The sequence below is a fragment of the Tursiops truncatus genome, chromosome 20 (genome assembly GCF_011762595.2).
Source record: "Tursiops truncatus isolate mTurTru1 chromosome 20, mTurTru1.mat.Y, whole genome shotgun sequence".
Lineage (NCBI taxonomy): Eukaryota > Metazoa > Chordata > Mammalia > Artiodactyla > Delphinidae > Tursiops > Tursiops truncatus.
Genome location: NC_047053.1, coordinates 42,844,808 through 42,871,120, shown reverse-complemented (window position 1 = coordinate 42,871,120; position 26,313 = coordinate 42,844,808). Strand labels below are relative to the sequence as shown.

Genomic DNA, 26,313 nt, shown 5'->3' with positions numbered 1-26,313 from the left:
AATCAAAATAAATAAATAAGATACAATAAAAGGTACTACAACTTGAAGGTTTTTTTAAGTCCTGAGCTAATATTACACAGTTGGAATTCCAGGAGTTTAAACGTTAACTCTCTCCTTGGAGTAAATACTTGAATGTTTCAAACCAAAGTTATAATAAAGTGAAGGAATCCTCAAGATTCCAAGTTGCTGAGAGGCACAGGCAGTGGGGCTGGTCACCAGCCTGACCGATGGCTCAGTCCTTGCCTCCAAGGAGGTGATTATCTCTGCTGACTGGACACTCTCCCCTTAAACGGCCCCAGGGACATGTCCTATAAGTTCTTCCTAAGCTTTATTTTGTTTTATACCTAACTCAGGAAATCCTTCCTTGGGTCTTTGCCTATTTCATTTTCCTGTGGACCCAGAATAAATGCTGACTGTGGGTGTACTCCTCATGAAAATCAATTACATAATTAAAAGGATATCAAGTCAGGTCCAGATTTTTCTTTCTTAGCTTTGTTGATTCTGATTCTTTTAAGCTTTATTGTAGAACTTGTTTTTTATTCATCTGATTATTTGTCATTTTTTTTCCCAGGACTTTATCTCATTCCCTACATTTCTTAACACATGTGGTGACAAAAACTGAACAAAATGACTGCCACTACTAAGATATTAATGACTACAATTACAAAAAATTTTTTAAGTCCAAACCAACTTTTCAGTTCTCAACTTAATCATCACAATTCACTTACTTGATAAGGTTCTGGAAAGCATAACCGTCTGTCCACTGTTCAGTGAACGAGGCCCCATGTCGGACAGTGGTAAAGTGGCCCAATCTCAAGCGATCTTGCATGCTTTTATCTCTACATGCCATCTTCTCTTGTTTTGACTTAGGGGAAAACGACAAATAGAAAATAATTTTATTTTCCTATGAGAACTCATAGCATTATGTTTATTTTTTGTACTATACTGCTCAAAGTTTAGGACAACTGGCTAAATCTACATTGACTTCAGGAAGTACCCTAAAGCTATAAATGTTCTATATAACCCATAAATGTTCTATGTTAACATATACCTTGTTATTTCTCTTATAAATGTGGAAAAAAGTTATTTCCTTTCTATAAAATTAATGGATTAAGAGATGAAGCAAAGTTCTCCACAGTATCTTTGACATCAATAAAATAATTCATTTCACTTTTATCAGTGTTCCCTGTCTTTTTAACAGCATTTCAAAGACTTCAGCAAAAATAACTGCTAGTCTGGGACTTCCCTGGCGGTCCAGTGGTTAAGCCTCCAGGCTCCCAAAGCAGGGGGCCCAGGTTTGATCCCTTGTCGGGGATCTAAGATCCCAAATGCCGCAACTAAGATCCCACATACCACAACAAGCCGCAACAACAAAGACCCAGCACAGCCAAAATAAATTAAAAAAAATTTTTTTTTTAAAAAAAAACACTTGTCTGTCTCAAACCTCTAGCTTGTAATAATTTCATTAGGAAGTACTGTCATCTTAAAACTTTCACTATAAGATAAATAAGTACTGGAGATGTAGTATTTTAAAAGTTTTCAATAAATAGTTACTTATATCTATTAAAAGCAAGTTGCAACTAATCAGTTACTATAATAAAGGAGACATCAGCCAATTAAAGTAATCATATACAAGTAAATACCAACTTAGTTTTTTAAAGCACAAAGCACTGAATTATCACATTATTATATACTTACGTTACTCCAAATACCGTATCTGAAATAGACATAAAACTATTGCTAAATGTCTGTAATAGCAACAGGACACACGCTTTAATTAATAGGACGAATGTAAGAATTTTGGAGAGCAATACCCTGAATAAACTCAACTAGGACAAGCTGCCCCTGTCCAACCAACACCATACTCAAAGCAAAGCACAATCAGAAAAAATATCCCAAATTATCACTCTGGATACTTGGTTCAGTGTCCACACAAGAAAGAATTCTAACTGTCAAATCATGAGAAGTCTTTTCCTAAGAAGCCCTACTCTGAAATATTTTCATTTCAGGTAAAGAGTATAGAAGCCACAATAATGAAACATACTAAGCATCTTGGGGTACAGAGTTCAGGCCACCACTGATCACTTACCTTTTCTATAAGGAGTTTCTTGCTCATTGTCACACATCGATTTAATCGTTCTTTGTATTTCTCTAGCATCTTTTGCTGTTCATCAATCTGCCGTCTCAAATCACAGTTGGCCTTCAATGGAAAAAAATTTTTTTAATTAGCTCCAAGGAAGATAGATTAATACAAAAGCAGTTTCTAGGGAGTCTGAAAATCATTTGTTGTTAAATTATAAGCAAAATTAAGGTTCAAAGAGGTAAGAGTAACTATGTCTTTTTAAAAAAGAAGGTAAGTACTTCATTCCTTGATTCTCTTTAAATAAACTTATCATTTATTAAAGATGAATTCTGTTACTAGAAGTGGGCATGTTTTTCTACTGATCATATTTTATTCCTCCCCAAAGCCAGTTACAGATAAATCTAGTACATCACACATATTTAAATTGTCACAAAATAAAAGAAAAATCCTACAATGAATGAGATGTTTAAAATTCATATAAAGAGCAGTTTTTAGCACTTACAGATTAAATACTTCCAAAGGGTGATTAAGCACTACCAAAAAATTACAGAATTTTTTTTTAAAAAACTACATAATGTTCTTTATGTTCAATTGTTCTTTGTTTTTCTGCTCTTGTTTCCAAAGAAGAAGAGACATGGATTTATATAAATGTTCCTTACCAGAGAAGCCAGGCACACCCATGCCCGCCTAAGACAGAACTAACAAAGAAGTTGAATACAGCATCTTGGTTCAAGAACACCAGAATGTAAATACACAGTTACTTTAGCTGTGGTCAGAAGGGCTAAATACTTTTGAAAAATTCAAGCCTCCTACAATAACAGAGAAGGGAAGAACCACTAACCCAAGGTCAACTTTGACTTGCAACTCCTGAATTTATTCTTGTGTTAAACAAAAGATATCTACTCTTTTGGCAAATAAATGATACTTTATAATAACTTGCTTGAATTATGAAAAAAATACAGCATTTCCCAATCAAATGATATAAGTGTTTCTGAAACAGTAAAAAGCACAAATGGAAGATACTACAGCACACTCAATTTGTGAGACTTTTCAGCTTCATTTTAAAGTGACCACTGTACAACAGCTTCCATCTCCAAATTTCTACTCTCCTCATAAACATAATTTCTTCTCATTAGTTCTTCTAACAGAGCCCTAGAGTTCTATGCACCACATTACCGAAGGCTAAGTACAAGTACATTTGGGTAAATGTGACTAATTCATACTTAAAAATCTACAAGGCAAAGATCATGTAATGTTGGGACTTCCCTGGTGATCCAGTGGTTGGGACTCTGCACTCCCAATGCGGGGGGGCCTGGGTTCGATCCCTGGCCAGGGAACTAGATCCCGCATGCATGCCGCAACTAAGAGCCCACATGCTGCAACTAAGAGTCCGCATGCTGCAACTAAGAGCCCGCATGCCACAACAAAGATCCCACATACAGTGTGTCACAGCTAAGACCCGGCGCAGCCAGATAAATAAATAAATAAATAAACAAACATTAAAAAAACAACAACAAAGATCATGTAATGTTTATATGAAATTCAATCTACTTTTGGAAGGTGAGCATTGAAATCTGTAATCAAATTTATGGCATCAATCAATCTCTGGCAGCTTATTTAAACTTTTAAGAACTCAATTTCTGTGGTTTCTAACACTAACGATTTTGTATTCAGGTTTAAAATAGCACCTGGCTAGCAGCTCCTGATGCAGCCTTACCCAAACATCTAACTAAAATGGAAAAACTCAATGAATGGTCCATGCCTGCCTGAAAGGAGATATAAAGAGCAGTGGTCATTCCCCCTGTCCCTCCAAATCAGAAACACAAGCTCTCATCAACTTGAAAAAATGGCAGCTGTCCTTTTGTGTCTTCTTTTTTGACATATCCATTCCACTGGCACTGCTCTATACCCAAAGAAAGACTACAACCTTCAGAAAACAAGGCAGTAGAAAGAGGGTAGCGGTGAGTAAAGAGAACATATCACTCCCTGGAAAATTAAACCAGACATTTTTTTAAAACCCCCCCAAAAAAGAGTCCTAAGTTAGGATCAGTTTTTCACTTCATCTTCTCAATCTTAAGAAAGTCAGGTGATGAAGGAAGAAGACAAGCCCATGATCCTTTTTCAGTCCAGCAGAGCTACCCTGGACAAAAACCTGCCAATACTGCAACTAGGTTAGGAACTTTTTAAACCCACTTATCTAATTATAAATCTTGGTAATTCAACGAGCACCCAAGTGTACAAAAACAGGAATAAGAGCAACCCCAAGCAAGTATGGATGCTAACAATGAAAGATGGAAAATAGATACTGAGTCCAAACATGGCTCTCCTCATTGAAAGACGGAGAAAAGCAAACAAACAAACAACAAAAAAAAAGGCCTAAGGAAAAATATTTCTGAATAGGAAAGGGAACATCAGCTTGAGAACAATAAAAACACTGGAGAAGATTAAAATGTTAGCCAATTTTATTTATAAATTGGTAGTATTTATGTATAGATGCGTTTATATATGCTACAGGGACCTCCCTGGCAGTCTGGTGATCAAGACTCCGGGCTTCCACTGCAGGGGGCACAGGTTCAATCCCCGGTCAGGGAACTAAGATCCCACATGATGCGTGGCGCGGCCAAAAAATAAAACTAAAAAAATTTAAAAATTTATATATATGCAACAAATAGCTCAAAAAATTACTGAAGTAAATGTACCAAATGTTTTACCTCAGTAATGGAATTATGGGTGTCATATTATTTTTTTTTACTATTCTCTAAATTTATTATAAAGAGCATGTATTGCTTTTACAATAAGAAAACAATAAACCTTAAAAAAAACTTGTAAAGAATGGGTCAGTCAATATGCCAAACTGTATATTAAAAAATTATTTCAAGGACTTCCCTGGTGGCTCAGAGGTTGAGAATCTGCCTTCCAATGCAGGGGACATGGGTTAGAGCCCTGGTCCAGGAAGATCCCACATGCCGCGGAGCAACTAAGCCCGTGCGCCACAGCTACTGAGCCTGCGCTCTAGAGCCCGTCAGTCACAACTACTGAACCCGTGTGCCACAACTACTGAAGCCCATGCACCTAGAGCCCGTGCTCTGCAACGAGAGAAGCCACTGCAATGAGAAGCCTGCGCACTGCAGAGTAGCCCCTGCTCACCGCAACTAGAGAAAGCCCATGCGCAGCAACGAAGACCCAACACAGCCAAAAATAAATAAAATAAATAAATTTATATATATATAAAAAATTATTTCAAAAAATATCTGGTATTACTGTATAGCACAGGGAACTCTACTCAATATTCTGTGATAACCTATATGAGAAAAGAATCTAAAAAAGAATGAATATATGTGTATGTATAACTGAATTACTTTGCTATACACCTGAAACTAACACAACACTGTAAATCAACTATACTCCAATAAAATTAAAATTTAAAAACACCACTGTATATTTTCTAGAGGTATATTTTTAATTCCATATTAGTTATTTTTAAAGTTTCTCTTGTAAGCACAAAAACTTTACATGAATAGGTTATAAAAGATACAAAATACAAAACCAGGGCTGAAAAGTACTTGTGAAATAGTTTTTAAAATTCAAGGACATTAAACAAAACAATTTTCCTGAAATGGGAAAACATTTTATACCCATTCTCACAGTTCCAAATGAAATACAATAATACTCCACACATATACTCCTCTAGTATATATTTAAATATTAAAATTCTATAATTGAGATGTCCAATTTAAAGACAGAGTTTAGAATATAGGTTTGATCCTCGTTCCCTACTCAGATTCCCTCAGATTAAAGGAAAATATCCAAATGTTTACTTTTTAACTTTATTATTTGGCTATGGTAATTATCTCTATGATATGTACATAATTCAAATATACATAAAATTAATTAGTGCTGTTATAAAATCTCTTACAACACTTTAATACTTACTCTTAACAAATCATCTATTCTTCCTTCCTTCTTCTCTAAGTCAGAATTCTTACTGTTTTCTAGTGCAGATATTTTTTCTATTGTGAGGTCAGACTATAAAGAGAAAACAAGTTTAGGATTAGTCTCAAAATATTACATGTCATCACATTTTTCTCATTACTTTTCTGAAAAAAAAAGCACTTGACAACACAACTAGCCTGGAATCGCATGGCTCAAGAATTTAAATCTGCTTTCCTCATCCCATTCTTTAAGCATTATGTTCTGCTACACCTGCCCTTCAAAAATCTATTAGCTCTGGAATCAAATATATGAATTTTCAAACTGCTGTGCGCTGAACAGTAAAGAAACATACTACTCTAGAAATGAAACTAACTTTGAATAGAAAAGGCCATCAAAGGAGACAGGACCCAAATCTCTAAACAACAAACATGCCACCTAGTGGAAACAAAGAGTAACCAGAAGGGAGAGGTGAACGCTCAACTATCTAAGTCTGTTCAACTATTCAAAAGCTTAATTCAAATAAAATTGAAAATCTGCTCCTGAGGGAATGTTTAGCTCTTACATCTTAAGAAATTCTCCTAGATTGCCAAGCATCCTGTCTTGAAGGCAACACAGTGCCAACAGGCTTCAAGAAAACCAGGCATAATATTTGGCTAGCTCAATACCACAAAATGGAGGATATATTCACTATCCTTTTCAGATAGTATCTTTGAACGTTCACAACATTCCCTAAATTAAGGAGTTTCTGAAGACTGTTTAAGGAGAAATTATGTTGGTGTGCCACATGTTAAAGAAGTTTAAAACAAGAATTTACTGTATAGCATAGCGAACTGTATTCGATAACTTGTAATAAACTATAATGGAAAAGAATTGGAAAAAAAGAATATAGACATATACATATATATGTATAACCGAATTACTGTGCTGTACACCTGAAATTAACACAATATTATAAAATCAACTATACTTCAATAAAAATTTCTAAAAAAAAGAAGTTTAGCTAGGTCTTGCTAAATGAGTATGTACAAGGAAAAAATTAAGTACTTTCACAAAGTAGGGAATTAAGATTCACTGAAGCCTACAATAAGCACTGTCCCACCAAGCGTTTTGTATACACTAAGATAATGATAATCAACCACAGTTTTATAGATGATTTGAACTGAAGAAAACTAAGGCCCAAAAAGATAAGGTATAAGTTGTAGAGCTAGAGTTTGAATCTAGGCCTAGAGGTCTTTTCCCTGACATCATGCTGCAGTATAATCATTTCTGCTGCAATACACCAGAAAGGTAAACAAACACCTCAAGAAGTTAAATTAAAAGCACCTTCCAAAAGACTCTAAATATTCATAATGCAAGTTCTGAATACGACACACACAAATAATGAGGTGAAGTCAGAGAAATAAAGGGACAACAAAGGGAGGACCTAGATTTTATATGTAGTTATTAGTATCTATTCCTCGGCCCTTCTTTTCCTCCTCTGTTTAACAATCACTGACCTACCTGGGTCTGTCTGTGCTGGATGGAGATCTGTTTTTGGGAGCTGCAGGAATGCTCTGTGTTGCCAGATCCCGTAGAGGAGGGACTGTTTTGCTGAGCCTGTAATAAAGGTCCATCACCGATCACAAGAAAGTTCTGCATCTTTCTCCACAAACATTTGTATGAATGCAAATGATTAACTCTATATAAAAGAAACACTTGCTGATGAAAGTCAAAAGTCAGGGCCATGTAGCCAAGATGAAAGTATAAACAATTCAAATGAAAAGTAAGGGCTAGACATGGTAGCTTAGACTACGTTACTGTAAATAGTTAAAAGCATCAAATGCTTATAAATGAATTTTTTAAATATGTAAATTATCAAATATGTAAATGCCCTTTTCACTTGTACAGTTGATACCTGAACAATGCATGGGTTAAGGGTGCCGACCACCCCACCCACCCCACTGCCCACAGTGCAGTGAAAATCCACGTATCTAACTTTACAGGTGGCCCTCGGTATCCATGGTTCTGCACCTGCAGATTCAGCCAATCTCAGATGGTGTAGTACTGTAGAATGGATTTGTTGAAAAACAATCCACATATAAGTGGACCTGAGCAATCAGTCCAAAACCCATGTTGTCCAAGGGTCAGCTGTATTTTAATACGCTTTTGCAGGAAAGGCTGGTGAAGCATCCAAAGCACAGGGGATGCTTGTGACTCCAGGCAGAAAGGACTGTGAACTACTGTTCAGAATAGCGTCCTAAATCCTCAAACATTATCCATGAACATTCAGTGGTCCAAAAAATCCTGGTTGATTTCCAATACTGTCACTTGCTTACTGTGACTTTTACACATAAATGATGGGGCATTCTAAGGCATTTTCAAGTTTATAAGGTTTAGGACTTAATATAATTCAACTGTTCAAGAATATGCAATCATTAAACAGATGGTCCCCGACTTAACAATAGTTCCACTTAACCATTTTTCAACTTTAAGATGATGTGAAAGCAATACACATTCAGTAGAAATGGTGCTTCAAATTTTGAACTTTGATCTTTTCCTGGGTTAGCAACATATGGCACAATACTCTTTCATGATGCTACGCAGCAGCAGTGAGCCACAGCTCCCAGTCAGCCACACAATCATGAGGGTAAACAACCCAATACACTTACAACCATTCTGTACCAGACAATCACATTGGGTTTTGCTTTCCCTACAGTATTCAATAAATTACATGAGATTCAACACTGTATTATAAAACAGGTTTTGTGTTGGGTGACTTTGCCCAACTGTAGGCTAACGTTAAGTGTTCTGAGCACATTTAAGGTAAGCAAGGCTAAGCTACTGTATGTTAGGTAGGTTTGGTGTATTAAACACATTTTGACTTACGAATGATATTTTCAACTTATGATGTATTTATCAGGACCTAATTCCCATCGTAAGTCGAGGAAGACCTGTACTTCAGAAAGTCCTTTTAAAAACAAAATTGCACCCAACACAGTACAACCCATCATAGACATAATTAGAAAATATTGGATATTCTGGGGATTATGGGCTAATGGCAATACAGTATTATCATCACATCAGAGAATACAGTGTTTCCACATATGTAAATTTTTTGATACTTCCTATATATTCCTTTAATTATTGTCTTATTCATGAACATTAAAACAATGTATAACCACCACCTATTGAGCAATTATCACCATGATCACACACAGTCCTTACAAAACCCTATAAGGTAGTTATTATTTCCACTTATACATAAAGAAAATACAAATCCGAGATATTAAGCACCTACGTGCAGTCACAAAGCTAGTTAGTGGGGGAACAAGAATAGAGGGCTATCTGCATCCACAATACCCGATCTCTATGACCACGGTACACTGATGCCTCACATCAACAGTTACAGGCCACAAGCAAGCTAAGCACTTCATACACATAATTACACTGAGGGCTCACAACAGCCTTGTAAGGTAGGCAGTATTATCACCTCCATTTTTATTTATTCATTCAACAAGTACTCACTGAGAACACCCTACGTCTAAGCATTGTGTTAGGTGCTAGGGACACAGTGGCCAAGAAAAACAGAAACAAAACCCACAGACCCAGTCATTACTCTGCCTTATAACGCTTACAATCCAAGAGATGATGTATTAAGTACTCGACAAATATCTGTTGAAAGAAATTGTTAAATAAACAATCATATAATAAATGCAAAATTGCAATTAGGATACATGCTATAAGAGTACACAGCAGGGTACATAACCTAACTTAATGAGTTGGGGATGAATTCCTTGAGAACGTAATATCAGAGTTAAGATTTGAAGGAAATAAGCAATCAAAGAAAGGAGATGATTCCAGGTTCTCACATTCCATACAAGAGCCTTAGGGGAAGAGAGAAGAATGATGTGGGGATCAAAGAAGTAAAAAGAGAGGAGTCAGTCTCAAAGAGGTGAAACAATGCGCACAGCCTGTAAGTCAGAGCAGCGATTAGAGATGAAAATGTTCCCCACTCTTTCTACAATGTGGCAAATCTAACCTTGTCTTACTGATTAAGGGTCATCACCACTCACATATTGGGTTTCCCTGGTGGTGCAGTGGTTAAGAATCCACCTGCCAGTGCAGGGGACACGGGTTCAAGCCCTGGTTCGGGAAGATCCCACATGCCCCGGAGCAACTAAGCCTGTGCGCCACAACTACTGAGCCTGCGCACCTAGAGCCCATGCTCCACAACAAGAGAAGCAACCTCAATGAGAATCCCGCACACCGCAACGAAGAGTAGCCCCCACTCACCGCAATTAGATAAAGCCCGTGTGCAACAAGGACCCAACACAACCAAAAAAAAAAATTAATAAAATAAATTTATTAAAAAATAAATAAATAAACTCACATATCATACTGCACTATGATTCAAGCATTATCTCCTTCAGTTATCATTAGGTTGCTCTTACAACCCTCTCCTTTTAAAATTTGTCCCTAAACAAACATGACTGTTTGAGCAGCTTTTATAATAAAAGCCAGTAAGAATCACATGACCGGCTAAAAAGGCCCTTCTATGAACTTCTAGATTTTGGTATATGGGCTTTGTTAAAATGCTTTTTTAACATGTGCTCATTTCTAAGTTTTCTTTCAGCAAACCAATATTGCTAGAATGTGATTCAAGGGGATGTTTCCAAATTAAAGCTCTCTGTAAAAATGTACATATAAATAGCCCCATGATAAGAAGTAAAAATGTAGAAAGTTAACTGAGGAAGTGGGACAGAGGTAAGGAGGTAGCAAATCCTCATGAAAACGAAAATACTTTCAAAAGGTAAAAGAACTACAAAAATAGGCCTTCCCTGGTGGCGCAGTGGTTGAGAGTCCGCCTGCCGATGCAGGGGACACGGGTTCGTGCCCCGGTCCGGGAAGATCCCACATGCCGCAGAGCGGCTGGGCCCGTGAGCCGTGGCCGCTGAGCCTGTGCGTCTGGAGCCTGTGCTCCCCAATGGGAGAGGCCACAACAGTGAGAGGCCCGCGTACCGCAAAAAAAAAAAAAAAACTAAAAATAGAACTACCATACGACCCAGCAATCCCACTACTGGGCATATACCCTGAGAAAACTGTAATTCAAAAAGAGTCATGTACCACAATGTTCATTGCAGCACTATTAACAATAGCCAGGACATGGAAACAACCCAAGTGTCCATCAACAGGTGAATGGATAAAGAAGATGTGGCACATATATACAATGGAATATCACTCAGCCATAAAAAGAAACTAAAGTGAGTTATTTCTAGTGAGGTGGATGGACCTAGGGTCTGTCATACAGAGTGAGTCAGAAAGAGAAAAACAAATACCGTATGCTAACACATATATATGGAATCTAAAAAAAAAAAAAATGGTTCTGATGAACCTAGGGGCAGGACAGGAATAAAGACTCAGACGTAGAGAATGAACTTGAGGACATGGGGAGGGGGAAGGGTAAGCTGGGACAAAGTGAGAGAGTGGCATGGACATATATACACTACCAAATGTAAAACAGATAGCTAGTGGGAAGCAGCCACATAGCACAGGGAGATCAACTCGGTGCTTTGTGACCACCTCGAGTGGTGGAATGCGGGGGTGGGAGGGAGACGCAAGAGGGAGGGGATATGGGGATATATGTATATGTATAGCTGATTCACTTTGTTATAAAGCAGAAACTAACACACCATTGTAAAGCAACTGTACTCCAATAAAGATGTTAAAACAAAAAGAATCTGCCTTCCAATGCAGGAGACGCGGGTTTGATCCCTGGTCGGGGAACTAAGATCCCACAAGCCCACGCGCCACAACGAAAGATCCCACATGCCACACCTAAGACCTGATGCAGCCAAAAAATATAAATAAATATTCAAAAAAAATAAAGTTGATTACACAAGAGATAATTTGACGTTAAAATGGTATTAAGTAGAAAAAATCTAAAACACAAACTCTTAAGAGTGGTTGTCTGTCTGAGGAACACAAAGGAAAGAATTTTACTCTTCTCCATCACTTCAACTTTTTGTGGGCCATGTGTATGTACTATTTTTACAATTTAGAAAATTATATGCTTATAATTTTAAAAATTAATTTCCAGGCTTCCCTGGTGGCTCAGTGGTTGAGAGTCCGCCTGCTGATGCAGGGGACATGGGTTCGTGCCCTGATCAGGGAAGATCCCACATGCTGCAGAGCAGCTGCGCCCGTGAGCCATGGCTGCTGAGCCTGCGCGCCTGGAGGCTGTGCTCCGCAACAGGAGAGGCCACGACAGTGAGAGGCCCGCGTACCACAAAAAAAAAAAAAAAAAATTAATTTCCTATGTCGAAATATATAAAATTATGTAACAATACGATTTAAAGGCTCAAAGTCATAATATGCTGCCACCTATTTTTATTTATCAGTATCTATAGATCTTTCATTGTTAGCACATATATATCTCACTTCTTTGATCAACTGTAGAGCATTCCACTGTATATATGTATTATATTTTATTTCACTAGTCCTTGTATGAAAGATGCTCTCATTAATTCGTACGACATATAATTACACTGAGTGTCTATGAGAGCAGATCCAGTTCCAGCACTGGAAATACAGAAGTGAACAATGCAAAGTCCCTGACCTGATGAAGCTTACATTCCAGTGGAGGGGAGGTAGTGTGGGAGTGGGTAGTGAGACAAAGAAGTAAATTATAGCAGGTCAGTTGGTGATAAGACCAAGAAGAAAAAATAGGGCACAGGAGCAACACAATGTGTGCGGTGGGCAGGAAGTGGTGCTATTTTATACAGTGCAGCCTCTCTGATAGGCTGTAAATTTAAGCAGAGACTAGAGAGAACTGAGGGAGCAAGGCATGCTGATGTCTAGAGGAAGGATGTTAAGGCAAAGGCAGCAGCAAGCGCAAAGGCCCTGAGGTGAGAGCATGTCAGGTGGTATTTGAGGCAGAAACATAGGCAGTGTGGATGGAACTTGGTGAGGAAGGGAGGTTAGTAGTAACAGATGTCAAAGTGGTGGGAAAGAGGCCATACAAAGCGTTATGTGCCATTTTAAACACTTGTGAGCAGAGGAGTGGCATGACTGGACTTATGTTTCAATGGGATCACCCTGATCTGTTGAGAACAAAGGCAGAAGCAAAGAGTCCAGTTGGGAGGCTGCCATCATAATCTCAGTGGGAGATTAGATTTGAGTGGTAGTCATTAAGGGGGGTGAAGTGGCAGGATTCTGAACATATTTTGAAGTAAAATCAGTAAGACTTGCTGATGGGTTTGGAATTGGGGTATAAAAGAGATAAGACTAGAATGACTCCAAGATTTTTAAACAATTAGAAGAAGAGAGTTGACAATTACTGAGATGTGGAAGAAATGGGGGTCTGGAGTGGGGGAACAAGATGAAGAATTCACTTTCAGTCATGTTAAATCTGATATGCCTATTAGACATAAAGAGGCAACTGACTACATAGGTCCGGAATTCAGGGCTCAGCTCTGGGCAGGAGATATAAATTTGGAAGTCCTCTACATATAGGTGATAACTGAAACAAAGAAACTAAATGAGATTCTCATTACAGAATGAAGGTAGACAAGAGGTCTGAAGACTGAGCCCTGGGGCACTCCACTGTTTGGAGATCCGGGAAATGAGGAAGAACCAAAAGAGGAGAAGCCAAGAGAAGACCATGTGCTCGGAGAAGAAGGGACTGTGGCTAATGAATTATATTGAATAAGTTCTGAGAACTGATTGCTGGATTTAGCAACATGGAGGTCACAGATATCCTTGTTCTAAGTTCCTCTGAAACACTGTGGAGGGACACTGCTTCCAGATTTTTGCAATTTATAACAATACAATAAACATCTTTGTGTAGTTTTATGGGAATGGAATTTCTGGACCCAAGGATGTGTAAACTTAACACTGAGATACATTACCAACTTGTCCAAATGACTGTACGAATTTATAGTCAGTATAAAACTGCATGTGTATCTAAACTATTACCTGCACTAGGAATTATCAAATTTATTAATCCTTGCCAAGTTGATAATTCAAAAGCGTTATTTTATTTTGTATTTCTCTATGGCTGAAGTTAAGCATTTTTTCTTGTTATTAGTCATTTGTCTTTTCTTCCTCCTGTAAGACTGCCTGTTCATAGTCTTTGCCTTTTGTTTTTTAAAGGAAACTGCTTGTCTATATCTATTAATTAACATTTGTTATATATTAATGTTAACTCTTTTGCTTTTTTCCTTTTTTATATCACTAAGTTTACATCCCGGCTGGAACTGCAGAGAAGCAAAGAGAAACAGAACTGGACTTCCCTGGTGGAGCAGTGGTTAAGAATCTGCCTGCCAATGCGGGGGACATGGGTTCGAGCCCTGGTCCAAGAAGATCCTACATGCTTCAGAGCAACTAAGCCCATGTGTCACAACTACTGAGCCTGCGCTTTAGAGCCCGCGAGCCACAGCTACTGAGCCCACGTGCTACAACTACTAAAGCCTGCACACCTACAGCCTGTGCTCCACAACAAGAGAAGCCACCACAATGAGAAGCCCGCGCACCACAACAAAGAGTAGCCCCTGCTCTCCGCAACTAGAGAAAGCCCGCATGCAGCAGAAAGACCCAATGCAGCCAAAAATAAATAAATATATTTATTTAAAAAAAAAAGAAAAAAGAGAGAGAAACAACTATACCAAAGCTTCTAGGCCTTCGGTTTTTATACTGTTTCCATGTTCCTTCTTCAGACATGATTATTTTCTTACTCCTCTGTCATGTCTCTTCCACATGAGCGCAATCTGGCTGTAACATGTGCAACTCCTCTGACAGCCTGAGTACTAGGTGACAGGACTGAGCAGGTGGCTGTCCTTCACATGTACCCGGCCCCCAGCCTGCATGCCCATACCTCTGATGGAAGGCTCGCATCAGGGGAACGAGTTCTTGCTAATCAAAATCCTGTGTTTTTGACTATGTGACTGTCACACAATGAAATATATACATACATAGAGAGACAAACATTTCTCTAAAACAACACTACTGCATTCTCATACAAACTATTCCATACTATTGTCAGGCCCACTGAAAATACTATACTGATCAATTCTCCCATTTTACGTTTTGTCTCCTTTGCCACTGAAGCACAAAATTATACTGTCTTCACACAAGAAGTTTCTCCATTCTTTTGATGTTGAACAACACAACAAAAAATTGTACATTTTTAAAAAGCTGTATTACCTCTTTTTTGAGGGAAAGCAGTAATAACTACAAGAAAGTATTCCAAAGCAGAGAGATGGTGGGCCATTGTGGTGGCAGTGGAGACGGTAAGAGATGGTCAGATTCTGGATATAAGTATATTTTCTGATGGATTAGATGTAGAATGTGAGGAAAAACAGGCATTAAGGATAAAGCCATGTGTATTAGTCCTCTATTGCTCTGCAACAAATTACCCCCAAACTTACAGAACTGTGAGGTAATAAATGGGTGCTGTTTTAAGCTGAGGAAGGAAGGAAGGAAGGAAGGAAGGAAGGAAGGAAGGAAGGAAGGGAGGAAGGGAGGGAGGGAGGGAGGGAGGGAGGAATCGATTCAAATAATACACAATGATCCCTATCTAATTATATTATTTTTATCTCCTTTCCTTAAGACACCCACCATTCCATGGCCTTTCTTAATACAATCACATGTGGGTTAATACCAGAGATTAGAAATTTATTTGCTCAGAATCCACAGAGCAAATAAAGAGGAAACAGATTATTACTGGAGAAAATGAACCAGTAAGAGGGAAAGAAATTTTGATCAATGGTGACGTCAGCTCTGAATGATGCCCCTAAAAATGGAGGAATAGGGCAATGGGGCTTTCTCTTGCTTTATACCATCCTTGGCAACAAACAGGTACTTGGTAGGGCAAAGAAACCAAGAAAAGCAACAACTTTTAAGCCAAGCTGCATTATAATTCGGCAAAAAAAAAAAACGGGGGTCAAACATTTATATAATCAAATTCTTGTTCTTCAAGGAAGAAGAAAGAAGCAAGCTGAAAGGAGCAGACACGGAGCCAAATCTTCTTGGAAAAAGTAACTGTGCTAACACTCTGAAGAAGTGAGAGAAGGCAAGCATGTAGGTTGCCCAAGTACCACACAGGGGGAAATGACTGGTAAGCATGTCTGTCCCCACATTAAGATTTTATTAACTTGAATATTACTTTAAATAAGTGATGGCTGGAGTTTGGAGATTTTATTTTTAATTCTAATGGAATTTGATTCCATTATTACAATTCTTTTCTTTTCTTCTTTGTCAACCTAAGATTGTGTTTTCCTTCCCATGGTACACTCAGACTTTGACAGAGCAGTCTCTCAGCCCCCTTGAACCAAGCAGGACTGAGTACAAACACATACCTTTAGAAGTAACACAGAGTTAGAAATCATCATCTGTCTACCAAAATAATTACTCAAACTTCATCTTGGAGCTCCAGGAAAACAAGGATCTGCATAAACTTAGCCTTAGTACTCACTGAAACAAAAGTGAAGCAGAGGCCAGCTCCCCTCTGTGCCAGCTGCTCTGTGTCGAGCCGAGGTTTTGCCAGCATCACTGACATCAGGGTTGGCAGAGCAGACTGCTCCTCTGACACCTCCTTTGCAGCACTGCCATCTAAACCATAGAGGGGCTGTTCTACTCGCCGCTGGAAAACATTAAAGAAAACACACAAATTACATGAGAAAGAAAATCTGATACTGCCAAAACATGCAACAGATTAAAACACAGTTATCAGATATAAGAAGGATTTTTTAAAAAAACACCTCTGCAAACAAATATGGAAAGCATAATAACATTATCACTGGATTATGAACTATCTAAAAAGCTGAGTTAGTATCTTACTCAAATTCCATAAAATTACATTTTAATGGTTCTATGTTTACATAACTCTGAATTTGCAGGTTACTTTGTAGAGTTCAACAAACAACTTCATAATACCCTCAATTCTACAAAGGAAATGCTATTTCTCTCCTCTAGATTAATAAAGATTAAGGCATTTGTCCCCTACTCTACAGGTAGAACTTATTTTCACTCTATTCTATTCTCACCCTACTATACCTATATGCAAAAATATAAAATAAATACAAACAAAAGAACAATCTACCACAATTATGTACGGTTTATTCCAGGAATGTAAGGATAGTTCATTATTCTCTCTACTGATGTAATTCATTAAATTAATGTGGGGGGTGGGGGTGGGCAGAGAATCAAAATTCTTTCCTTTAGACGCCAAACAAGATTTGCACATTGTTAGGCAATGCTTAAAATAAAACCACAGAAACTGGGAGTATCCATGTTTAACACAACAAAGAGTATTTTTTCAGAAATAAACATAAATATAATTAATGGTGCAATACTCCAGGCACTTTCATTAAAATTGGGAACTAGACAGGGGTTAACACATTAATATCATAATCATTCACCATTATCATAGAATTTTTAGCCAAAGTGATAAGGAAAACAATATAAGGTATAAATATTAGAAAATATTAAACATTAAAAAGTGTCACTTTTGGATGATATAACTATTCACAAAGGAAACCAAACAAATCAACTGAAAAAGAACAAGTAAGTGTTCAGTAAGATGTGGCCAAGTGTAAAATAAATACACAAAAATCAGTAACTTCCCCGCATATCACAACTGACTATAATCTGAACAAGTAGTAACAGAAGAAAAAGCAGATTCAAAATATCTGTAAAATACTTAAAAGGAAACTTAAGAAATATGCAGATTACACATTAAAAAAACCCCACAGCTTCACTAACAAATATAAAAGATGACCTAAATTAAATGGCAATACCATGCTCCTGAGTTAAAATTTTACACATGTCAAATTTCTCTAAAAGCCAATGCTTACTTAGGGCTTTTTGTGTATTTTTGCTTCTGTTTTTGTAAGAGAAGGTGTTGTGGTAGTATAGAGATCATCTAGCTTCTCTCTTGCTCTTTTGGGGGAATGTTTTATGGATTTTCACGAGTTAATTTTGAGGTCCACTTGGAAAAATAATCAAAATTAGCCACATAAGTTTTGATAAAGGGTATCAGGGAACCTGACCAGCTATTAAAACTTACTGCAAAGCAACATTAACCAAAGGAGCATAACACTGGTACAGGAACAGACAGATTGATCAGTGGCACAGAAACTTCAGAAACGGACCCATATAAAATGGATGTATAATTTGTGATTATAGTGCATTTCTAATTAGTGGGAATTTCTTATAAAGATGATAGTATATGTGTGTTGATATTAGAAAAAAGGAAAAGTAGACTGCTTCCTTATAGCATACATAAAAATTATAAGAAAATATAAACAAATGCTTTTATTACTTTCTAGTGGTGAAGGACTTTTTAAACATGACAGTAAAAATACAAACCATATAGAAACATCTAAGAGTAAGACAAAACCAGTAAGTCATGAAGGAAAAACACTGATAAATTTGACTACTTCAAATTTTTTGACTTCTGAATGGTAAAAGTCAACATAAAGTTAAAAAATAAAGTACAAACAGGCAAAACATATCTACAATATAAATGACAATGAGTTAACAATCTTAATAAATAACGCGCTCCTACCCATCAGTAAGACAATACACTAATAAATAAATAGGCAAAGGAACTGAGTAAGCATTAAAAGAGAAATCCAAAAGGCCGTTAGTCATAGGAAAAGATGTTTAATATCACTGATGAAGAAATGCAAGTTAAAACAAGGTATTTTCTCACTGGCAAAGATTATAATGATAAAATTCAGTATTAGAAGGGTAGGCAGAAATTGAGACTCTCAAACTGCTGACAGCCTGCTAGCAATTATGTGGTGACATTTATTTTATTTTAAATTGACATATAGTTGATTTACAGTGCTGTGTTAGTTTCAGGTGTACAGCAAAATAATTCAGTTTTATATATATATATATAAAAAACAATATAAATATTCTTTCTCAGATTCCCTTTTAGGTTATTATGAAATATTGAGTACAGTTCCCTGTCCTATACAGTAGGTCTGTGTTGGTTATCTATTTTATATACAGTAGTGTGTTGTATGTTAATCCCAAATCCCTAATTTATCCACCCACCCTTTCCCCTTTTGTAACCATAAGTTTATTTTCTATGTCTGTGGGTCTATTTCTGTTTTGTAAATAAGTTCATTTGTAACATTTTTTTTTTAGATTCCACATATAAGCGATATTATATGATATTTGTCTTTCTCTGTCTGGCTTACTTCATTTAGTATGATAATCTCTAGGTCCATCCATGTTGCTGCAAATGGCAATATTTCATTCTTTTTATGGCTGAGTAATATTCCATTGTGTGTGTGTGTGTGTGTGAGTGTATACACACACACTACATCTTCTTTATCATTCATGTGATGACATTTTAAAGTGAGCACATTCTTTGATTTGGGAGCTATACTTTGGAAATTTATCCAAAGGAAAAACATGCATAAGTACAGATGTATATACAAGGACATTCATTACAGCATTACTTACAGAATACAAAATGTTCAAGGCTATTGATTAAAAAAATACAATGAAAATGAGGAAATCTACTACATGAACATACACGTATACACATATATGCCCACTAAACTCTTTAATAATAGTTCTTGTGGAAAGGACTTTATATTTTACCACTTCTCAACTGTTGGACTTTCATAATCAGCATGTATCCCTTTATCAGGGAAATCTATTTAACACTTTCATTTTAGAAAACAAAAGTAAAAGAGACTAATCAAAATGATCCTGACAAAAAAATTATTTTTTAAAAAATCTGAGTAGAATCTACCGCCTTAAAAATAACACTCCTGCCCTAACCAATAAAATGGTTTAAATTCAGGCTCCAGAATACCTGTAATACTCATTCACAATATTCTCTCTACTTGGGAGACTGTATCATTGAAGTTGCAATATTAAAACAAACCATTCTGTTATACATTCAATAAATATGTGCCAAGGGCTGAAAGATCTTTAAATGTCTCTGGAATATAGCAGGCTGGGATGTTTGTACCAACCTCCCCTTAACTGTAAAGACAGGACAAAATATAAAAAAAAGATATTAAAAGCAATGAAAAGTTGATAAAATAGTAGGGGTCTGTCATGGTAAAACCTAAGGGAAACAAAGTCACATCTGCCCTCAGAGTACCTGCAGATCTTGAATTTCCATTTCTAGGGCACCATGTTGCCAACTGGATAGTCATAGGCCAAAGCCCACCCAGAGTAGGGGGTTCATTACAAAACCCTTCCCACTTTAGCTACACTTCCAAAGGGTTACAGCCTCAGGGAAAATGTAAGCCAGAAGAAACATTTCCCCTGCCCTCAGGGAGTTGCAATGAAGTTGCCTTGGCCATGCAGGTGGTGGAGGCTCCCCTGAGAAATGTTAACATAATTGGAATCAATAATGCCTGGGTGGTTGAAAGAAAGAAACAAAATAAGCAAACCAAACCGACAAAATGCAAGCCATGAATTCAGTAGTTTGTAGAGATGGGTAGAATCTCTAGGCACTTGAAAGAAGCAAATAAAAATTCTCCCTGGAGGAACATATCTTATTCTTGATCTCAAAGAAATTTCACAAATAATTTTTCAAGAACAATGAGCAGCACAAAGACACAAAACCAAAAGCATAAAAGAAATAAAGCCCTGAGCAACAACTAGGAAAAAGAACAGACAGCAGAAACAGGTTCAAAAAAACCTTCAGGGCTTCCCTTGTGGCGCAGTGGTTGAGAGTCCGCCTGCCGATGCAGGGGACACGAGTTCGTGCCCCGGTCCGGGAGGATCCCACGTGCCGCGGAGCGGCTGGGCCTGTGAGCCATGGCTGCTGGGCCTGCGCATCCGGAGCCTGTGCTCCGCAACGGGAGAGGGCACAGCAGTGAGAGGCCCGCGTACCGCAAAAAACAACAACAACAACAAAAAAAAACCTTCAAATACAAGAATTAACAGACAGGTTATAAAACAACTATGTCTACTAGATTAAAAAAATAAAGACAAGTTTGAATATATCTGCAGGGAACATAAAATAACAAAAACTAAGAATTCAATGGGGCAAATTAGATACACCAAAACAGAGAATTTGGGAACTGAAAGGCAAGAACTATCCAGAATGGAGCATACAGAGACCAAAAGAAAAAGAAGTTAAGGGGCATGGTGATAAAGTGAGACAGTCTAACATACGGTTAATTGAAATTTTATAGGTGGAGGAAAAAGGAACAGGGCCAAGATAATATCTGAATACAATGGCAAATAATTATTCAGAAATGGTACAAGACACCAACCCACAAATACCAGAAGCCCAACAAATTACAAGAGAAAATAAAAGGATGCATCATAGTAAAACTGCAGAACACCACATATAAAAATGTTAAAAGCAGCTGGGGATGGGGGGAAGCAGAGCAGATACTTTCAAAAGAAATAACAAGTAAATGAAAACTCTTTTCTCAGTAGTAACAATGGGAACCAGAATATGGTAATTATATACTCAATTGTGTGAAAAGATAAAAAATGCCAATCTAGAAATATACAGAGCATAAACATCTTTCAAGAATAAGGGCAAAATAAAGTTATTTCAGCAAACAAAAACCTACAGAGTTAACCCCCAGCAGATAAACACTGTACTAAAAGAATACTAAAGGACCACTGAAGGCAGAAGGAAGTGACCCTAGAGTGGAAGGTGTAATATGTAAAACGGGAAGAAGTGCAAAGAGGTAAGTATATAGATAAATCTAAATGAACACTGACAGTGTAATAATGATGTTTTATGAAACTAAAAAAAAAAAGGCAAAATATAAACCTACACCACCACCACCAAAGCAGTAGCACATAAATGGAATCAAGGTTATCATATATTTAGGAGGAGGGCAAAGATATTATTAACATCAAACTTTGGCATATTAAAGATACCTGTGGTAACTTCTAAGAGAAACACCACATAGGACCTACATACTAGTGGAGGAGAAAAATATGAAATAATTTTTTTTAATCCAAATGAAAACAAGGAATGAAAGAAAAAGTAACATAGAACAGGTAAGATAAACAGAAAATACATTAAAAGCTGGTATATTTAAAACCAATATAATGATAAGTTTATTAAATGTAAATAGGATAAATACTGAAGTTTAAAAAAGATTTTTTTTTTGGCTGTGCCACGCAGCTTGCAGGATCTTGGTTCCCCAACCAGCAATCAAACCCGGGCCCCAGCAGTAAAAGTGCCAAATCCTAACCACTGGACCACCAGGGAATTCCCTAAAAACGATTTTAGGCTGAATAAAGAAAAAAATTTCAACTATATGATATTTGTCAGATACGCTGATAACAAAATAATGAAAAGTTGATAGTATAAAAATGGAAGTATTTACACCATACAGTGGTTTGGATATACTAAATATCAGATATACTGCATTTAGAGCAAAAAGTATCAGAAGGAATGAAGAGAATCACTTAGTAATACATAAAGCAAAAATATATATACAGGAAGAAACAAACTACTCCCACAATCATGAGAGTCATAAATATACCTCTCTTAGTAATTGATAGAACAAACAGCCAAAAGTCAGAATACAGAAGATCTAAACACTGTGATTAAATGCCATGTTTAACAAAATTATCGTAATGACAAAACTAAACTATTTTGTTTAGGGATGCATATGTGGTCACACTATAAGGAAAAGCAAATGATAATCACAAAAATTAGAACAGTGGTTGTTTCTAGGGTATTGGGAGAGGGTTGTGATCAGGGAAGGTTTCCAGGGTGCTGGAAATATTTTACTTTCTGACCTAAGTGATGATTACATGGAGTTAACCTCATAATGATTTCCTGGAAACATTTTTTGTGAAGGGTCAGATAGAAATACGTTAGGCTTTTCAGGCAACACATCATCTCTGTGATATATATTCTTCTTTGTCTATACAACTCAAAAAATCTAAAAATCATTCTTAGCTTGCCAACTGTGGGCTGTAGTTTACCAACTCCTGCATAAAAGGCTCACGGTTTATGTACTTTCTTGTATTTAACAAAAAATATAAAAGAATCATTTAGGGGGAAAAATGCTGAAGTAATTCTTTATCCATTCTTCCCTTTTGACAAATAGTCTTGAGCCCCCACTGTGTACCCAACACTGTTTTGGGTGTTACAGACTAAAAATTGAACAAGATATCTATTCCGTGGGGGGGGGGGGGGAACAGTTAAAATGATTACGTCTTTATGTAATAAACACTGTAAGAGATGGAAACAGCAGTAAATAAAACAAAATCCCTGCTCTCTTAGGATTAACATTCTGGTGGAAGAAGCTGGGCAATAGACTAAGTGTATAGTTAAAAATTAAGATATGTAAATTATTAAATAAAAATATTAAAATTATACCACACAATGACAATGAATGATCTACAACAACACACAGTATGGATGAATCTCACAAAAGTAATGTTGAACGAAAGAAGCCAGACACAAGAGTATATACTGTATGATTCCTTTTATACAAAGTACAAAAACAAAAAAGCCCACCTGTACTGTGAGAAGTCAGGATAGTGGCTATCCCCAGTGGCAGGGAGGGGGCTAATGACTGGAAGGGAGCATAAGGGGGTTTCTGGAGGGCCTGGTATTTTGTTTCTTGTACTCAGTTTGTGAAACTTCATTAAGCTGTAGACTTACATGTATACACTTCTATATGTATAAGTATGAATCAATGAAAAAATTTACATACATATCAAAATTTAAATACATATGTCAGGTAGTAATAACTAAGAATTAAAGCAGGATTAGGGACAGAGTTACAAGGTGAGAGGGACTGATATTTAAAGAAGTTGGCCAGGAGAGACCTCTCTGATAAGGTCATTTTTGAGCAACAGCCTGATGAAGAGAGTGCTAATCATGCTATTCCTGGAAGAGGGAATAGCAGGTACAAAGGCCGTGAAGCAAAAGAGTGCTTCACAGTGTTCAAGGAACTTCAAGGAGGCCAGCATGGCTGGAGTGGTATGAGGGTGAGAGGGGAGCAGATGGAGTCAGGCGGATGGGGGGAGCAAAAATCATGTAGGAGCTTCTAGGCCATGTAAGCCCAGAACAGTCTGGACTGTTTTGAGCAGGATCTGTCTTAATTTTTTCACAGAATCATTCTGGCTACTATACTGAAAATAGGTGAGACACAGGCAGAAGCAGGGAGACCACTTTGGAGATTTAATGCAGAGAACCAAAAGAATAGAAAAAGAGGTTGGGATTTGGGTATTTTTTAAAAGAAAACAGGATTTATTGACAGGTTAGATATGGGGCATGAAGTTATGATCTGAAAAACTGGACAGAGTAAACTGCCATTTACCAGGACAGGGTAGACTGCAGGATGAGCAGTTTGTTGTGTTGTTTTGCTAGTGAGCAAGAGTTCCTCTGTGGACGTTTTAAAGCTGCCCATTTAGTTATGTAAGTGGAAATGTCACGTAGAGTTGTATACGTAATTTTCAGGGAAACCAGTGCCCAAGTAAAGGGCTGGCAAGTTCTTTCATCCTAAAAGGCAGATATGGATAATGATACAAGTAACTTGGTAGATTTGGCACAGGTGCATGTGAAAGTTCTCTTCTGGTTGCTTCTACTTTCTCAGGAAGATAAAAAAGTAAAGCCATCAGTTGAAATAGTAGAGGAGGAAGTGTTGCTGGAGGCTTGCAGGAAATGACAAAAATATGAAATATTCATCTAGGAAAGGGAACTAACTATGGAAATATAATAGGACTGGCAGCAACTAGGGAGTTCATGAGATTGGTGGTCATGAACTTAAAGTGAGATCAGTCAGCATGGGTATATGTGTTTTCCTCTAACCATGCTGAGCTGCTTAGACAAGGAAAAGGTGGAAAATTAGATAACCAGGGCTGAGTTTTTTCAGGCAAATATGATAGAGAGAGAGTGGGGAAAGGGAATTGAAGGGTATACACAAATCAGTAATTATAACAATGAAACACAGAATCTAAGTTAGAAGGATAAAGAGCTTCTCAGTGCAATGGAAAAAGGAAATTAAGGCTTGGTTCCTATTTTAACACCCAAGATATACTTAGATTTGCAATAATAATGATGAGGCCCCCACCACCATTCACAGAGGTGGCAGAAATGTCTACAGATCATTGAATCATCTCTTTTGTTGTCAGGTAAGACCTGACTTAAATGGACACATGATAGATGGGTGGTACACTACTAAAAACCAAATGAAAAATAAATATTTTTCAGGGAGAGAAGAGTAATAGACAACAAAATTCTACAAATCATATTCGTCCCAAATAGATAATTCTGCAATCTCATTTAACATTTTAAAACTTTAACTGGTTTAAAACTTAATAAAAATATAGATATAGGCCTCCTCGAAAGTTATCTAACAAACCTCAACCTAACCAAACAGATCTACACATCAAACATTTCTAAAATTTTTAAATATAACAAGGATGACAAAATAATAGCAGAAATTTCAAGTTGAATACATTTTCCTAAGTGCTTTAATAATTATAATCACCCTAATGAATGCATGCTTTCATGAGAGAGAAGAGGGGAAGGATATTTTAAAATACTTCAACAATACAGAAGACTAAATCATTTAGGAAAAAAGTAGTATTAATCAACTCTGCTAAGGCAGAGAAGAGCAACTTTCCTAAACAGAGACCTAGGATGAAAACTCCTGATCTCCCTTTTCCCTTGGATCCCACAGCAATACCTGAAGCATCAGTAGACATAATACACTCTTAAGTACAGAGTTCTTACTGGTATCAACAAATTATCCAAAGGCACTTGAGCAAATTAACACAAAACCCTACATTAGCTAGCTCAGGGATTCTCAACCTTGGCACTAGTGTCATTTTGGACTGGATCTTCGTGGTGGCGCCTGTCCTGTGCACTGTAAGACGTTTAACAGCATCCCTGGCCTCTGCCCAGTAAATGCCTATGGCATCCTTCCACTCACCCTCTATTTCTGACCAATAATTACTCCAACACTGTCAAATGTCCCCTGAGGGGACAAACTACCTCCGGTTGAGAACCACTAACTTGGCTATAATGTTTTTAAGAGTTTCAGATCTCACTTATAGGCAGAAAACAAACCTATCCCAAATTTGTGTAGCTTTAGCTTCTCTAGTAAGCCTTAAAAATAATTCAAATGCCAGGAGCTGACCAAATTTTTTTTTAAGGAATTTAGTTATAGGAACATTTAAGTCTGGCAAGGATAAAAATCTAATGTTTGGATTGGAAATCAGTTCCTTGACAGAACAATGAGCTGCAGGCCTAGAAGTAATTTATTATACTGGGAGAAAAGGGTCAGCTCTTATAAAATGTAAATTTACTGATACAGATTTGAATCTAAGTTAAGTGATTCATAGGT

General features: G+C 37.1%; 1 protein-coding gene across 14 annotated transcripts in view; it reads right to left on the bottom strand.

The window, feature by feature from the left end:
• The window catches only part of TLK2 (tousled like kinase 2), a 100,825-nt gene that overhangs the window by 35,946 nt on the left and 38,566 nt on the right, over positions 1 to 26,313 (bottom strand). For 13 of the 14 annotated variants that reach the window (XR_012328573.1, XR_012328572.1, XM_073797524.1 and 10 more), the window contains 5 exons: positions 16,467 to 16,634; positions 7,517 to 7,612; positions 6,017 to 6,109; positions 2,090 to 2,200; positions 729 to 865 (listed from right to left, as the gene is read on the bottom strand). Coding sequence is in view for 12 of the 14 variants with exons in the window: in XM_073797524.1 (XP_073653625.1) it covers positions 729 to 865; positions 2,090 to 2,200; positions 6,017 to 6,109; positions 7,517 to 7,612; positions 16,467 to 16,634 (605 nt within the window). In the remaining 2 variants the exon portion in view is untranslated. The remainder of the gene's footprint in view (positions 1 to 728; positions 866 to 2,089; positions 2,201 to 6,016; positions 6,110 to 7,516; positions 7,613 to 16,466; positions 16,635 to 26,313) is intronic. The other variant, XM_073797520.1, reaches the window with a different exon arrangement.